This window comes from Oncorhynchus gorbuscha, linkage group LG11 (genome assembly GCF_021184085.1).
Source record: "Oncorhynchus gorbuscha isolate QuinsamMale2020 ecotype Even-year linkage group LG11, OgorEven_v1.0, whole genome shotgun sequence".
In the NCBI taxonomy this organism is placed as follows: Eukaryota; Metazoa; Chordata; class Actinopteri; order Salmoniformes; family Salmonidae; genus Oncorhynchus; species Oncorhynchus gorbuscha.
Genome location: NC_060183.1, coordinates 68,965,474 through 68,984,104, shown reverse-complemented (window position 1 = coordinate 68,984,104; position 18,631 = coordinate 68,965,474). Strand labels below are relative to the sequence as shown.

At 43.2% G+C, this 18,631-nt stretch overlaps 1 protein-coding gene across 4 annotated transcripts in view; it reads right to left on the bottom strand.

Moving 5' to 3' along the window:
• Positions 1 to 18,404, bottom strand: part of LOC123989317 (electrogenic sodium bicarbonate cotransporter 1-like) — a 94,352-nt gene extending 75,948 nt beyond the window's left edge. For 2 of the 4 annotated variants that reach the window (XM_046290247.1, XM_046290249.1), the window contains exons 1-3: positions 17,950 to 18,404; positions 5,618 to 5,620; positions 3,319 to 3,392 (exon numbers count right to left, since the gene is read on the bottom strand). In XM_046290247.1, the coding sequence (XP_046146203.1) occupies positions 3,319 to 3,392; positions 5,618 to 5,620; positions 17,950 to 17,969 (97 nt within the window). In that variant the 5' untranslated portion in view covers positions 17,970 to 18,404. The remainder of the gene's footprint in view (positions 1 to 3,318; positions 3,393 to 5,617; positions 5,621 to 17,949) is intronic. The other 2 variants (XM_046290248.1, XM_046290250.1) reach the window with 1 other exon arrangement.
• Positions 18,405 to 18,631: the final 227 nt, after the last annotated feature.

Below are 18,631 nucleotides of genomic sequence, written 5' to 3'. Positions count from 1 at the left end.
TAATTAAGCGGTGGTGCATTTCTGTTAGGGAACAAAATTCCCGCGATAAACCTCACATGCGAATGCATTTAAGAGTCACAAGAACACACGCACACACAGGCACACACACACTCCTACTGACTGATGATGGGCTATTTAGTCAGCTTGTTTGGTAAAATGTTTGGTCAGTTCTTTGTGCGTCAGGCCGTTTCCCTTGGGCCAATCAGGACGGAATCTGTCCTCATCCTGACACACGCTTAGGATGTAAATAAATGCCAACCACTTCCTGTCCATCAGCTCAGACAGGAAAAGGCTAAACTTATCCAGGAAGCCATTTCAGAGAGAGAGAGAAACAGAGTGCCACATGCTCCAGCTAACAGCTGTCTAACACACAGGCCAAATGTTCTGGGCTATATACCCAATCCTCATGCACTGGTAAACACTAATGTAGATATTGGTTGGCATGGGTAATCTCCAGAACTCACACCCCACTCCCTAGTGTGACCTCTCACACATGCTACATGCCTGTATGTAGCCTTCACAGTGGATTTGGGAGGGTCGTGTAAAAGGGAATTTTACAGGCCGCTTTTCAATAATGTTCCTTATATATTTTCATCTTATTTGAAACAAATATTATAAATATTATAAACTTGACTTTGCAAAGGTAACTTAAAATCAGAGTGCCAACTACACTGCAGAACAGGCTGTGTAAACAAAGAACGAACAGGAGTTTAACCAGGGGTCATTCACCAAAAGGCGACACCCATTCAAACATGAGGTTGGTCCTAACTGAGTGATTCCACATTCAATGTGACTGGGACTGGTATTTTTGGTTGTTGATTCTTCTCACTGTGTTGCTCCACGTGATGTGAAACCTGGGTTTGGGGTTTGTTTGAATTTTAACACAGAATCTCACAGAGGTGAGCTAGCTGGCAGATATGGCTGTGCACACACTGTCAATTATAACTCAAACATGACATGATTATGTGTGTGTGTGTATATATATATATATATATATATATATATATATATATATATATATATATATATATATATATATATATATATATATATATATATATATATATATATATATATCGCTCAAAATGTGTGAAAATGTAGGAATGTGTGAGTGCACAAGTTTGTGTGTTTGTGCAAAAGTAAGTGTGTGTGTCACTGCAGGGGGATTAAAGTAGTAAACATCTTCATGTGGGGGCAGGCATTACGTGGCTTGATAAACCTGTAGTTATTTGCTCCACATCTTTATCTTCAATATTAATCCCTCCTATACTTCATCCTGAAATTAGAGCGAGACCTACAGAGAGAGAGTATTATAGCCTTCGGCAAATCAGATCACACCTCCATCCTGCTCCTCCCCCCTATAGGCAGAAACTTAAGCAGGAAGCACCTGTGGTGAGGACTGTTCAACTTTGGTCTGTTCCCGGGTCGCTTCTGGGAATAGTATCGACGTATACGCAGACTCTGTGACGAAGTACATAGAGGCTGTTGTTCCTACTGTGACGATTACAACTTATCCAAACCAAAAACAGTGGATAGACGGCGGCATTCGCGCAAACCACCACATTTAACCATAGCAAGATGACTGGGAACAAGGACTTGTTCAAACAGGCCAGTTATGACCTCCATAAGGCAATTAAAAAGCGGCAAAACGACAGTACAGAGACAAAGTGGAGTCGCAATTTAATGGCTCAGACACCAGACGCATGTGGCAGGGACTCCAGACAATCATGGATTATAAAGGCACAGCCAGCTACGTCTCGGACACTGAAGCCTTGCTCCTGGGAAAGCTAAACACCTTTTTCACCCGCTTTGAAGAAAACAGAGCCGCCGCTCTCATGGGCCCCCGTCGCTCACATGGGCCCCCGTCGCTCACATGGGCCCCCGTCGCTCACATGGGCCCCCGTCGCTCACATGGGCCCCCGCCGACTGTGTGCTCCTGATCTCCGTGGCCGACATGACTAAGACATTTAAGCGTGTTAACACACGCAAGCCTGCCGGCCCAGACAGCATCCCAAGCTGCGTGTGCAAACCAGCTGGCCAAACTTTTAGTGGCCATGACTGCAGAGAGAAATATTTTAGTTTGAAAGTTAATTTCCTGCATTCTGCCATGGGGAGTACAGAAAATGTTGCATTTTTAAAACACACTTGCTACAATGCTACACATTTTGTAGCATTGCCCCATTTTGCCATGGGGCAGAGATCATTTTTTTTGTAGAATTACTATACCTAGGACACTAGTAGAATTACAGCAAATTTCCTGTAATTCTTTTTTGAATTTTGTTTTTGAATTCACCCCAATTTCATGGTATCCAATTGGTCTTGTCTCATCACTCCAACTCCCGTACTGGCATAGGAGAGGCGAAGTTCGAGAGCGGTGCGTCCTCCGAAACACAACCCAACTAAGCAGCACTGCTTCTTGACACAATGCCCGCTTAACCCGGGAGACAGCCACACCAATGTGTTGGAGGAAACACCGTACACCTGACCCGCCACAGGAGTCGCTAGAGTGCGATGGGACAAGGACATCCCTGCCGGCCTAACCCGGACGACACTGGGGCAATTGTGCACCGCCCCATGGGTCTCCCGGTCGCGCCCGCTTGCGACAGAGCCTGGACTCGAACCAGGATCTCCAGTGGCACAGCTAGCACAGTGATACAGTGCCTTAGACCACTGCGCCACTCGGGAGGCTACATTTCCTGTAATTCTACCCATTTTGCCAACTACATATTTGTAGTTTTAAAGCAAATTTCCTGCAATTCTACATATTTTTCCAAGACTTATGTCATGTTATGATATCGGAGTGAGAGTAACCCAAAAAAATCTAATGGGGCCCACTTGAGGTCAGGGCCCCTGGTCTCATGGTCCCCGGTCAGTATTCAGCCATGATTACTGAAAGTTTAGATAGCTGGCTAGACTAATTTACCAATCTAAAAATTGTTAGCTCGCTAGACTAATTTACCAATCTAAAAATTGTTAGCTGACAAAGCTAATTGAGTGAATGTCATTGATTGACATAAGAGAAGCTGCTGATGCACAACCAAATGTCGAACTTGCATATTCCACTATTCTAACTCTCAAACAGTAAGTTGAGACCCTGACTGGGGGGGGAGATCTAGTGGCCAGGGGCCTTAAGCGATTGCTTATGTCGCTTATGCCCGGAGCCGGCCCTGGAGAGAGGTGGCGAAACATCAAGGGATGGAAGACAGAGAGGAGAAAGGAAATAGGTTGACTCCATGGAGTTGGTACTTAAGAGAAATGAGAGGAGACATTATTGATACAGCAGCCATCATGGATGTCACAGAGGCTCAGTGCTCTTACCTTCCACCTCCTCCTCATCACAGACATGCTTGACAAAGCATGCCCCTCTGTCCAGCACTGCCTCATCCTCCACCCTGCAGGAACAACAGGAACACTGTGAGAACGGGGGAATATACCTAGAACACTAGTAGAACAGGGGAATATACCTAGGACACGAGTAGAACGGGGACTATACCTAGGACACTAGTAGAACGGGGGACTATATCTAGGACACTAGTAGAATGGGGGACTATACCTAGGACACTAGTAGAACGGGGGACTATACCTAGGACACTAGTAGAACGGGGGACTATACCTAGGACACTAGTAGAACAGGGAATATATCTGGAACACTGTAGTAGAACGGGGGACTTTACCTAGGACACTAGTAGAACAGGGAATATATCTGGAACACTAGTAGAACGGGGGACTTTACCTAGGACACTAGTAGAACGGGGGACTATACCTAGGACACTAGTAGAACAGGCAATATATCTGGAACACTAGTACAACAGGGGACTTTACCTAGGACACTAGTAGAACAGGCAATATATCTGGAACACTAGTAGAACGGGGACTATACCTAGGACACTAGTAGAACGGGGAATATATCTGGAACACTGTAGTAGAACGGGGGACTTTACCTAGGACACTAGTAGAACAGGGAATATATCTGGAACACTGTAGTAGAACGGGGGACTTTACCTAGGACACTAGTAGAACAGGGAATATATCTGGAACACTAGTAGAACGGGGGACTATACCTAGGACACTAGTAGAACAGGCAATATATCTGGAACACTAGTAGAACGGGGGACTTTACCTAGGACACTAGTAGAACAGGCAATATATCTGGAACACTAGTAGAACGGGGGACTATACCTAGGACACTAGTAGAACGGGGGAATATACCTAGGACACTAGTAGAACGGGGGAATATACCTAGGACACTAGTAGAACGGGGGACTATACCTAGGACACTAGTAGAACGGGGGACTATACCTAGGACACTCGTAGAACGGGGGACTATACCTAGGACACTCGTAGAACGGGGGAATATACCTAGGACACTCGTAGAACGGGAGAATATACCTAGGACACTCGTAGAACGGGGTAATATACCTAGGACACTCGTAGAACGGGGGAATATACCTAGGACACTCGTAGAACGGGGGAATATACCTAGGACACTCGTAGAACAGGGTAATATACCTAGGACACTGGTAGAACGGGGTAATATACCTAGGACACTAGTAGAACAGGGTAATATACCTAGGACACTTGTAGAACGGGGGACTTTACCTAGGACACTAGTAGAACGGGGGACTATACCTAGGACACTAGTAGAACGGGGGACTATACCTAGGACACTAGTAGAACGGGGGAATATACCTAGGACACTAGTAGAACGGGGGACTATACCTAGGACACTAGTAGAACGGGGGAATATACCTAGGACACTCGTAGAGCAAGATACTATACCTTGAACACTAGTAGAACGGGGGACTATACCTAGAACACGGGTAGAACAAGATACTATACCTAGAACATAAGTAAAACAGGGGAATATACCTAGGACACCAGTAAAACAGGGGAATATACCTAGGACACCAGTAAAACAGGGGAATATACCACTGTCAACATGAATTGATTCCGAAACATGTCCTCAGGACCACCAGCAGCCAGTCCACATATTTGTTTAATTCCAACACGAGTACACCTGATTCAACTAATCAAGGGCTTGCTGATTAGTTACCACATTGTACTTGATTAGTTACCTGATTGTACCTGATTAGTTACCACATTGTGCTTGTACTGGAATAGGTCAGATATGTGGAAAGGCTGGGTCAGGGGGCCTCGAGGACCGGGTTGGGAAACACTGAGCTACATGATTGGATTAATACAGAGGCTGAAGCATTCTGAACAGGATGTGTGTGTCATCACACCAGGGACGTCATTCAGCCCAAATCCCCTATTGTTATGAGGGTGACACACACACACACACACAAAGCCTTAGTCCTCCATCTGGCTCATACTTGCTGCATCTATCTCTCACTCTATCACCTTAGTCCTTATTTATGAGTCACGTGGGCTTCTTACAATGATCTGCCCTGGCTGTCAGGATTAGCCTAGCTTTACTTAGGAGTGAAACCTTCTCTGAGCACACAAATACAAAACACACACACACACACACACACACGGGAAGCCTCTCTACTACAGTTACCTGCAATAAAAGCCTAGTTACAAGATCAAGGGCACCGTGTTTATTTTGATCTGTTATGAGCCCTGTTGAAAAAAGTATATTATGCACACCACCTACCGTCTATATCCAGATACATGCAGAGAAAAGAAGAACATGAACAGATTGATTATCAAGCGAAGGTTATAAACACTCATTAGATTCCATGTAGAAGATCTCAAGAGAGTTATTTTATGCCCATGTACTCATTCTAAGGCAACAATGGAAAAGCCCTCCTGCTACAGGTAACCTCCTCCACTTCTACTAACCTGCTTAAGTTTGCAGACAACACAACAGTGGTAGGCCTGATCACCGACAACGATGACGACACCGACAACGATGAGACAACGATGAGACCTGGCCGGGTGGTGCCAGAATAACAACCTATCCCTCAACGTAACCAAGACTAAGGATATGATTGTGGACTACAGGAAAAGGAGCGCCGAGCAAGCCCCCATTCTCATCAACGGGGCTGTAGTGGAGCAGGTTGAGAGCTTCAAGTTCCTTGGTGTCCACATCAACAACAAACTGGAATGGTCCAAACACACAAAGGCAGTCTTGAAGAGGGCACGACAAAGCCTATTCCCCCTCAGGAAACTAAAAAGATTTCGCATGGGTCCTGAGATCCTCAAAAGGTTCTCAGCTGCAACATCGAGAGCTTCCTGACCAGTTGCACCACTACCTTGTACGGCAACTGCTCGGCCTCCGACCGCAAGGCATCACTGGGGCAAAGCTGCCTGCCATCCAGCACCTCTACACCAGGCAGTGCCAGAGGAAGGCCCTAAAAATTGTCAAAGACCCCAGCCACCCCTGTCATAGACTGTTTTCTCTACTACCGCATGGCAAGCTGTACCGAAGTGCCAAGTCTAGGACAAAAAGGCTTCTCAACAGTTTTTACCGCCAAGCCATATGACTCCTGAACAGGTAACCAAATGATTACCCTGACTATTTGCAACCCCTCTTTTACGCTGCTGCTACTCTCTGTTTATCTTATATGCATAGTCATTAACTATACGTTCATGTACATACTACCTCAATTGGCCCGACCAGCCAGTGCTCCCGCACATTGGCCCGACCGGCCAGTGCTCCCGCACATTGGCCCGACCGGCCAGTGCTCCCGCACATTGGCCCGACCGGCCAGTGCTCCCGCACATTGGCTAACCGGGCTATCTGCATTGTGTCCCACCACCCGCCAACCCCTCTTTTACACTACTGCTACTCTCTGTTCATCATATATGCATAGTCACTTTAACCATATCTACATGTACATACTACCTCAATCAGCCTGACTAACCTGTGTCTGTATATGGCCTTGCTACTCTTATTTTCAAAGGTCTTTTTACTGTCATTTTATTTCTTTACTTACCTACACACACACACACACACCTTTTTTTCGCATTATTGGTTAGAGCCTGTTAGTAATAATTTCACTGTAAGGTCTACATCTGTTGTTTACGGTGCACATGACAAATAAACTTATATTTGAAGGTCAGGTCTGTGTTCCCATGAAACAAGTCTACATATTTACACCCATCCTATTTAGCAATCCAGCGTGCACATACACACAACCCCACACAGTTGTGCATCGTCTTGACAGACAATCACTAATTATTTCCTTTATTTCAGACCTGTCAAACGGTTATTGTGCAATCACAATAGGAGAGGGCAGAGTATCCTACTACAATGGAGAAGGACAACATAAAATCAGTTCAGTTTCTGTTATTCACTCCATTCGGTTTTTATTGCCCATCCTTTTCATCGGAAGGCACAGAACCTGACTTAATAGAACATAATAGAACTAAGTTCTTGGATAGCAACTCTGCAGGTCTCAAGAAACACAATGCAACTCCATTGCCTTGGTCAGATACTCTTTCACATTCCCATGACTGACCAAACACAGCATGATGTCTATGAGAGAGTGTGTGGCTGTGCTTATACCTGCCCGATGTCCCGGGCTGGAAATTAATTATTTGCGGGATTTCTTCAGAGCAGGATTTCTACACACTCGTAACACAATGTTACACCATTAAAGCATGTGCATGCATGCATGTCCGGCAGGTATTTATCGGTGTCCATGGTAATATGGTTCCTATTTGTGCATACTGATATATAGGCCTACTTGTGTATTTTGCCTAAAGCCATACGCCTGACAATGATAATACACCTGCCAGTCAGAGCGGAGAGAACAAAACAGTTTGTGCCAAAAGCCTTCTGCAGGACAGGTAATTTCCTGGTGTATAAGGAAGCTCAGAGCTCATGTTTAGTTCCCTGTCCAAGCGTTGGATCACTTTGTGGGGCTACATGGCCTACAGCTCTACCCTGATCCCTCAGCCAGCTGGTTCTTCCTGGAGCAGGGAGGCCTATAGGAACGTAGCCCATAGCTGACTTTAGTTTCAAGACCAGATGTTTAGACCCCATGGAGAGCCAGTCTCAGTCAGAACCAAGAGCACAGGGAGAGGAGCAAGAAGTAGAAAGATTAAAATATTAACCCGTAGGCTTAGGTTAACCAGAACACAAAGACAGTTTGCTCATTTTTCATCTTTCTACCCCCTTCTTATTTTCTCTCTCTCTCCATCTTGCTGTTCCCCTTCTTATCATCCCTCCATCTCTAAGAAAAATCTGCTGTTCTGCCCTTGAGCAAGGCAGTTAACCCCCAACAACAAGTGCTCCCCGAGTGTCCATGACGTGGACGTCGATTAAGGCAGCCCCCCGCACCTCTCTGATTCAGAGGGGTTGGGTTAAAGTAACCCCCCGCACCTCTCTGATTCAGAGGGGTTGGGTTAAAGTAACCCCCCGCACCTCTCTGATTCAGAGGGGTTGGGTTAAAGTAACCCCCCGCACCTCTCTGATTCAGAGGGGTTGGGTTAAAGTAACCCCCCGCACCTCTCTGATTCAGAGGGGTTAAATGCAGAAGACACAGTTCGGTTGAATGCAGCCAGTTGTGCAACTGACTAGGTATCCCCCATTCCCTTCCCTCCAGCTTTCAACACAGATCATTAACTGTGACCAGCATCCCTCCTTCTCACTTTCCTCAGATTTTTTTTCAATAGAAAATGTACTTTCATTTATCAATAATAATCCAATATAGTCCTGTAGACATGTTCAAATTAGGTTTTTTTTGCAGATAAGGATGTGGTATTTAAAATTAAACTTCCAATATCCACCAGGAATATCCAGTTTGTTCCTTATTTCGAGTACCTTGGATGGCAAGGTAGGCTAGGGAATATTTACTTTCTCCTTTTACACTGCCCCACCCCGGGCCAGAATAAAGCTGCTATACAGTTTGTGGGGGGTTGCCTCTTGTTACACAAACCACTAAATAAGCAACAACAGGAAGGATACAACTTGTTCCTGAGACAGATAGCACCAACTAGCATCTCATCTTCATTTCCCCAGCGGAGGGACAGCCTTATCACATTATCTGGCCTTGAGATATGATTGGGGCCAGAGCATAACCATAACATTAAAGCAAAGCCCCAACATCAAACACACAGGGGAGAGGAGTAGCCTGGGGACCTGGCGTTGTGCCATCCTGCCAAGCGCTGACAAATATTGGACTCTGACTCTCCTTTGGTTTTTCAGTCTTGAAGGAAAGAATGGAAGAAAGAATAGAGGAATGGTTGAGTTTCAAGAGTTGAGTGTTGAGCAGCATCAAAGCAGTCTTGAGTTTCATTGTGAAGTATAGTAGGGAGTGAAATGGAGGGGTTGTACTGTACTCCATCTTCATCTCCCACCATTCTCCTTGTCCTGTTTCTTATTCAGTCTCTCCAGGACAGTATGTGCCTTCCTGGTAAGAACAGTTACAGAGCGTCATCTCTGTCACACAGAGAGCATGCCATGGGTTCAGCCAGTCCCTCCAGGTTACTACATGCCTTCCAGGCAAACAGCTATAGAGAATCATCTTATAGTTGTCAGAGAGCCGGCTATAGCTTCAGTCAGTCATCCAGCCAGTCAGTCATTCAGTCAGTCATTCAACCAGTCAGTCATTCAGTCAGTCATCCAGCCAGTCAGTCATTCAGTCAGTCATTCAACCAGTCAGTCATTCAGTCAGTCATCCAGCCAGTCAGTCATTCAGTCAGTCATCCAGCCAGTCAGTCATTCAGTCAGTCAGTCATCCAGCCAGTCAGTCATTCAGTCAGTCATCCAGCCAGTCAGTCATCCAGCCAGTCAGTCATTCAGTCAGTCATCCAGCCAGTCAGTCATTCAGTCAGTCATTCAACCAGTCAATCTCTCAAGTCCCTGAGGTGTCATTGGTGATGTGACGAAGTCAGCTCTTCCTCTGAGGCTCTGGGGCTCCGTTTAAGGACTTAGGGAAATGTCTGTTCGGACAGCTGCAGGCGCAGAGGGAGAGTGAGAGAGCCTTGGAATGTACAGGGTCAGGGTCATTCCTATTCACATTAACTAAAAAGATGAGGAAGATCTGGTTGGTGGTTTGAGAGGGTTTCTGAGAACCCTCTCTGAGTCCCAGAAAGCCATATTTCAACATTTTTAAGTTGTATGTTAAATCAAACAATAATGGTCCAAGAGTGAATGAAGTTATAGTGGCTTATTTCCATCCTTTTATGAAAGCTTAAAAAGGATACACCCAGAGGAAGTTGCTGCCACTATTTCAACTTAATTTCCCGTCCTTGAGAGGAAATGCACGTTTAGGTTCCACCGACAAAGAATGACAAAGGCTACTTGTAGATTGTCACGAATTGGGTGTCGGAATTTCCAAGTGGCATTGTTAAACATCAACAACCTGCTGTCAGTATAGCTAGCTAGCATGCTAACCTCATCAAGCTAAATGTTATCAGTTGTTGCATTTTACTACACCATAATCAAAAAAATTGCCAGCTGGCTCTATGGCTGGTTCTGGAGCTGGATTTGTCATAAGTATTGATTTAGTGAAAACTTTGCCACAGATGGAAACCAATGGTCTCTTTGACTTCACCATTATTGTTATCTACAAAGTTTTGTCATCTTTCATAAATTGCAGCTGCGAATCCACCATAGAAATAGTTAGGAATTATAGGATGAAGCACTGCTAATATGGATAACTATTGAAAGATACAGACTAGCTAAAAAATAAATTAAAATAGAAAAATTATGAAATTATGAAATGTTCCTGGTTTAAAAAAAGTGGAAGGTGCAAAAACCCCTGCACCCCCTGAAAATAATTTGTATGTCATATCATAGGAAAAGACACCACATTGACACTGATTTGCACGAAGTGGACACTTCGGTAGTCACTTCAAGCCCAAATATATAATTATTTGACTAAACTTATTGATTTAAAATCGTTGTGCAACACCCATTTTATTTTTCAAATCATTTTCAAATAAGGCTGTAACATAACAAAATATGGGAAAGGGGTCTGAATACATGCACTGTACATCAACTTTAAAAAAGGCACATGTAGCCTACATATCAATACATACACAAACTATCTAGGTCAAATGGGGGAGAAGCATTGTGCCGTGAGGTATTGCTTTATCCGTTTTTTTAAACCAGGTTTGCTGTTCATTTGAGCAACATGAGATGGAAGGAAGTTCCATTCAATAATGGCTTTATATTATACTGTATGCTTTCTTGAATTTGATCTGGATTTGGGGACTGTGAAAAGACCCCTGGTGGCATGTTTGATGGGGTTTGGTGTGTCAGAGCTGTGTGTAAGTAAGTTGACTATGCAAACAATTTGGAATTTAACACAATGTTTCTTATGAAAGAAGAAGTGATGCAGTCAGTCTCTCCTCAACTCTTAGCCAAGAGAGACTGGCATGAATAGTATTTATATCAGCCCTCTGATTACAATGAAACGCTAGATGTCCCGCTCTGTTTTGGGCCAGCTGCAGCTTAACTTGGTATTTCCTTGCAGCACCCGACCGGACAATAATTAAGATAAAACTAGAGCCTGCAGGACTTGCTTTTTGGAATGTGGTGTCAAAAAAGCAGAGCATCTCTTAATTACGGCTAGACCTCTCCCCATCTTTACAACCATTGAATCTATATGTTTTGACGATGACAGTTTACTATCTAAGGTAACGCCACGTAATTTAGTCTCCTCAACTTGTTCAAAAGCCACACCATTCATTACCAGATTCAGCTGAGGTCTAGAACTTTGGGACTGATTTTTACCAAATATGATCCCCTAGACAGGTACAACATCTTTAACGGATCCAATCATGTAGCATTTCCTGTACATAGCCTTCAAGTAGCATTTAGTTTAGCATTCGCCATGATAGTCTTCTTCTTCTGCACGCAGAGGGTGTGAAGGGGTGAGGCAGGGAGGGGAGGGGATGCAGCCGGTTCAAGTAACAGAGTGATGTGGCAAGGCTAGAATGAAGGCCCTAAGAGGGGGAGGGGGGAGAAGCGAGAGAGAAGAGTCATGTTGCAGCAGGCTCGATGCTGGGGATGGACGGGGTCATGGGACTAGAGCTCCTACCACACCAGGGGCCCCATATACACCCAGGACAGGAGCCACATAATCAGCCTGTGATGAGGTTTCTAACAGGATGGGCCTTATGGGGAACACTGCACAGGGATTCAAACCACAGCTTTTAAATGGGGTTCAAGTCCGGAGACTGAGATGGCCATTGTAAAAAAAAAAAAAATATTTTGTTGTCAATTAATCATTTATTTCTGGATTTTGATGTGTGCTTGGGGCTAGTGTCTTGCTGGAAGATCCACTTGAGGCCAAGTTTCAGTCTCCTGGCAGAGACAACCAGGTTTTTGGCTAAAATGTCCTAGTAGCACCACTGTTGTGCGTGGCTATTTCCATGTCATCTGACCATAGCGTCGGTTCCAATCCAAGGGATTAGCAAACCCCAAGTGTTTGCATTTGTTGATTCCACTAAATAAAGGCTTCTAGAAAACCTTCCAAAGAGCCTATTGACATGGAGGTGATGTCTGATTGTACACGTGGGAAGTAGATGACCCGAAGATGCGACCAAGTTCCGGAATTCTCCAACTTTGGCCCTTGGATTTGTATTTTCCTCCTGAACCATCGTCCTCACTGTGTATCCTTTTAAACTTGGATTAGCTAACACAACGTGCCATTGGAACACAGGAGTGATGGTTGCTGATAATGGGCCTCTGTACGCCTATGTAGATATTGCATTAAAAATCTGCCGTTTCCAGCTACAATAGTCATTTACAACATCAACAATGTCTACACTGTATTTCTGATCAAATTGATGTTATTTTAATGTACAAATATGTTTGCTTTTCTTTCAAAATCAAGGACATTTCTAAGTGACCCCAAACTTTTGAACTGTAGTTTATTTGCAAAACTTGCGCACGCAACGTGGGCAGTCTGGTCAGCATGTTAGTCAAGGTCCACATCAGTGGCTCAGGGGGAAGAGCAGGTTGAGGACCTTGATTGCCTGCACCCTGGCTTCCCTAGCTCTCTCACATGGTTGCTTTTGCAGTGTGCTTGGAAAAATATATTTGGGAAACTTACTAACAGCTCTAAAGGATTGTACAAAGACTATCTTTCCTAGTCGCTGTGCACTTTTAAGGGTGCACTATGCAGAAATAGCTCTGCTATTTGCTAAAATTAATATAGGTCGCCCTAAAAATGGTCAAAGACCCCAGTCACCCCTGTCATAGACTGTTCTCTCTACTACCGCATGGCAAGCAGTACCGGAGTGCCAAGTCTAGGACAAAAAGGCTTCCCAACAGTTTTACCCCCAAGCCATAAGACTCCTGAACAGGTAATCAAATGGCTATTGTTCACCTAATACCTTTTTTGCACTATTGGGTAGGGCCGGTAAGTAAGCATACTACACCTGTTGTATTCTACACCTACAGTAAGTCTACTACACCTGTTGTATTCTACACCTCCAGTATGTCTACTACACCTGTTGTATTCTACACCTCCAGTATGTCTACTACAGCTGTTGTATTCTACACCTCCAGTATGTCTACTACACCTGTTGTATTCTACACCTCCAGTATGTCTACTACACCTGTTGTATTCTACACCTCCAGTAAGTCTACTACACCTGTTGTATTCTACACCTCCAGTAAGTCTACTACACCTGTTGTATTCTACACCTCCAGTAAGTCTACTACACCTGTTGTATTCTACACCTCCAGTATGTCTACTACACCTGTTGTATTCTACACCTCCAGTAAGTCTACTACACCTGTTGTATTCTACACCTCCAGTATGTCTACTACACCTGTTGTATTCTACACCTCCAGTAAGTCTACTACACCTGTTGTATTCTACACCTACAGTATGTCTACTACACCTGTTGTATTCTACACCTCCAGTAAGTCTACTACACATGTTGTATTCGGCACACGTGACAAATAAACTTTGATTTGAATTTCAGTTTGTGACAAAACAAGGAAGTATATTGAGAGAATCATTGTGCCATCTAAACCGCTATGATATATATATATATATATCACCAAAAATAGCGAAACCGAAGACCAAAAACTAAATGTAAGAACGGGAAGTGTAGAAATAGTGCATTGAAGCAGTAGATCTGGGGCCGAGCTCCCTGCCATCCAGGAACGCTATACCAGGCGGTGTCAGAGGAAGGCACAAAAAAATGGTCAAAGACTCCAGCCACCCAAGCCATAGACTGTTCTCTCTGCTACCACACGACAATTGGTACCGGAACGCCAAGTCTGGAACTAACAGGACCCTGTATATCTTCTACCCCCAAGACAAAAGACTGCTAAACAATAGTGGTAAATAACTAGTCAAATGGAAACCCGGACTACCTGCATTGCCCTTTTCTTGCACTCACTCTGTCGCAGCAACAACACACAAACACACACACTGAACTCTACCCAAACACTCACACCAACACCCACCCACACAAAACATAAGCACACATGCATAATGATGCCACACAAACACTTTCACTCTCACCACATACACTGCTGCTACTGTCTTATCTATCCTGTTGCCTAGTCACCCCTACCTACAGTGCCTTCAGAAAGTACTCACACCCCTTGAATTGTTGTGTTACAGCCTGAATTTAAAATTGAGATTTTGTGTCACTGGCCTACACACAATACCATAATGTCAAAGTGGAATTAAGTTTTTAGTTTTTTTTTATAAATGAAAAGCTGAAATGTCTTGAGTCAATAAACACTCAACCCCTGTGTTATGGCAAGCCTAAATAAGTGCAGATGTAAAAATGTGCTAAACAAGTCACATAAGTTGCATGGACTTATTCTGTGTGCAATAATAGTGTTTAGTTAATTATTCAAATATCATGTTAATCGCTGTACCCCACATATACAGATAATTGTAAGGTCCCTGAATCAAGCAGTGAATTTCAAACACAGATTCAACCACAAAGACCAGGGAGGTTTTCCAATGCCTCGCAAAGAAAAGCATCTATTGGTAGATGGGTCAAAATAAAATAAAAAGCAGATTCTGAATGTCCCTTGAGAGTGGTGAAGTTATCAATACATCCAGTCAAACGGAATAGAGGTGAGCACAGGCAAAATCCTAGAGGAAAAGCTGGTTCCGTCTGCTTTGAAATAGTCACTGGGAGACAAATTCACCTTTCAGCAGGACAATAACATAAAACACAAGGCCAGATATACACTGGAGTTGCTTACCAAGCCGACATTGTGCAAAGCTCTTATAGACTTACCCAGAAAGACTCACAGCTGTTGTCGCTGCCAAAGGTCATTCTAACATGTATTGATTGACTCAGGGGTGTGAATACTTATGTAAATGATATATTTATGTATTTGATTTTCAATACATTTGCAAAAATGTCTTGTTTTCACATTGTTATTATGGGGTGTAGATGGATCAGAGAAAAATATATATTTAATCCATTTTGAATTCAGGTTGTAACACAACAGAATGTGGAATAAGTTACCGGGTATGAATACTTTCTGAATGCACTGTTCATGTACATAGCTTCCTCGTCTTCCTCTATTACCTGGTTCCCCTGCTCATCGGCCAAGTACTAGTACTCCCTCTATATAGCCATGTTTTATTTTACTCGTTATTATTCACTGTGTATTTATTCCTGTGTCTATTTCCATTATTTTTTATCTTTAAACTCTGCATTGTTGGAAAACGACCCTGTAAGTTAGCATTTCACTGTTAGTCTACATCTGTTGTTTATGAAGCATGTGACAAATAAAATTTGATTTAGGTTACAAAATCTAACCCGCATAGCACCTAATCAGCCTGAAGCGTCTGTCACTGGTTTCCTGTATCCGCTCTCTAAAGTAAAGACAACAGGAAACAACGCACTGAACAATCCAGACAGTAAGTAGATGGGGGCTCCCAAGTGGCGCAGCAGTCTAAGGCACTGCATCTCAGTGCTAGAGGTGCCACTACAGACCTTGGTTCGATTCCAGGCTGTATCACAACCGGCCGTGATTGGTAGTCCAATAGGATGGCGCACAATCAGTGCCCACTGTCGTCCGGGGTAGGCCGTCATTGTAAATGTTTATTTATTTTATTTCACCTTTATTTAACCAGGTAGGCAAGTTCTCATTTAAAATTGTGACCTGGCCAACCTAAATAAGAATTTGTTGTTCTTAACTGACTTGCCTAGTAAAATAAAGTTAAAATTTAAAAAATTAAGATGACATCATGACAGAAAAGAATGATTTCCCTGTCAAACATAATCCGATTAGTGGGTTAGTCACTGAGAAAACAAAATATAAATAATGAGGAATCATATTTTTTAGTAAAGGTATTTTACAATGTGGTTCCTTGTCAAACTATGAAGCAATAAATGTACATTGAATGAGTATGGAAATGATTCACAAGGAGATCACAAATGGCAATATATCTCAAAGGTTCACTCTGCTCTATTTTTCATTGCATGTGGCCAGATGATCTATTTTCCCCCACCCAGTTTCCGCTTCAGACATTTTTACCAGAATAAATCTACAGCATGAATGGATTACATATGATGTACAAAAAAAACAGAGTATAATGTAATCTGGAGGTTTAGATCTAAGGAGAAAGAGCGTGTAGTTTGAAACATATTACAACCCATACAAAACTTTCCACCAGGGTGCATGTTCCTGAGAGGCAAGCGATGTTGGTTGGCTATACCATAGATTATCTATTATATTAACAAGAAAGTTGAGTGTCTGCTCTAACAACGAAAAGACATATCCTTGAAGATGGAAGTAAGGCGGGAAGAGGCGAGATCAGGTGGGAACATTCTAGCCAATGAGAGGGCAGATATTCACGTGAACAACGGATAACGTCTATATAATGTCGTTTTTTCCCAAAGTTGCCGAAATGCCACGTACTTCCACATATCAGTGCATTCATAACATAAACATTACGAAACTTCTATTCTATCAAATAAGCCTGACTTAGCAAATTAGCAATTACATTTTTTGTTTTACAAATTCACTCATTGACCTTCATACAAAAAAAATCTCACTTTGAGGTCTTATTTTCGTGGACAGGTGTTAACCGAACGTAGAAAACGTAAAAATAATGCCTGAAACTAGATCAACAACACAGACCTCAAGGACAAGAAAAAACAACTTTGTTTTAAGGTTATCTTCTGTACTGTTCAACCAATCCAGTAAATGTGGAGGAGGAGTTACTATAGAGCGCCACCCTCTCGCCAAATTAATGTCCAAAAGCGGAAGTCGTGTCACATACCTTTCTATTTCCCCTGAAAACCGGAACATCCGGTTGTTAGGGACTCAGCAGAGGGCGGAGTAAACGCTCTCGCTTTGCCTCTCCCGCTATACTTTCAAGAGAGGCCACACAGACCGAAGGAGAGTTACCACGTTTTGTGGTGTTGTCAATATGCAGACATGTATGTATTCATAAATTACTTTACCCTGACGAGCGATAACACTTGGCTCTAGAGTCTTATTTAGACACGTACAATCTAATTGATTGTGACAGGCTCTCGGAAAAGAAGATTATCGTGCACTCTCATGCCTCAGCCTTGGAGAAGCGGCGGTAAACAGGCAGCTTATCCATACCTCAATTGTGTATACGATCTGTTAGCTACTGAGAATTAATCAATGTAGGGTGCTAAATAGTTAACGCGGCTAATTCGCTTTACCACAAGGCACCTTCCTTGAAAGGTAATTGATTATGTCATAGTTTCCCCCTGTTTAAGGTTTCTCGAAAGGTAAACAATGCCATAGAGATTTTCCATGATGGAACACTTTTGGCGACAAAATGGCTTTGCGTAATTACGCGTATATTCCAGTATAATGGCCGTGGTTAGCGTGTGTTGAAATATGAACTCTATCCAAGTAGCTAGTATTAGGAACATCTGCTAACGTTACTCAGCAGTAACGTGATATGCTATTAAATTACCTCACTTCTGGCCGGGACAATATTTGAAGAGCAGCATGCCCAGTCCAACAGACACCACCAAAACCACAGGCTAGTGGAAAATAAATATTAACTTTAGGAAGTGGTCACACATAAAAAACTGGTTCATACTCACTTGTTTTTATCCGTGCTCATTCTGCCGGAGTTTTGTCCAGCTTTTCCTCGGGGATGACTCCAGAAGACTGAAGCCGATGTCCCAATCGCCTTGCTCAATGAAAGCAAGAAAGTTGTTGAGATTTGTTTCAAAACAATGCGTACAAACTGTATTACACGAAACTATTAAGCAACGTTGGTCTCACTCCATTAAGCAACTCTCTCCTGCCTTTGAGAAGAAAGAATAAACTCTTAAAGAAAAGTTATTCAAATGCGTATACAACTATCTGGCAGTAATCAATGACATTTAATCGGTTCGACAACACATATAGAAACGGACTTTTAGATTATGTATACCGCGATAGCTTTTATCACACCATTCTAAATAAATATTCGAAGTTTCGCGATCGTTTTCGTATTTCTCTGCGCGTGTCTGAAGAAGCTCTGAGTGCGGCGTGTCTTTTTCCATTTTTTAAAGTTCCATCCCTCTTTCAACGTCACGCCACAAGTGGGAGGTAGAGGTCAAAAAGTTAGATATTGGGCTCTGCTGGATTTCTAGTTATCACACATCTTTCCAATAATGAATTTCTCAGCAGCACGGTGTACAAAGAAACAAAAGTAAAGGTGAAACTGATGCGTAGGCCTATGTTTACCATATAAACAAATGAATTATGGGTCAACATTCCAAGGCCTATTGATAAGGG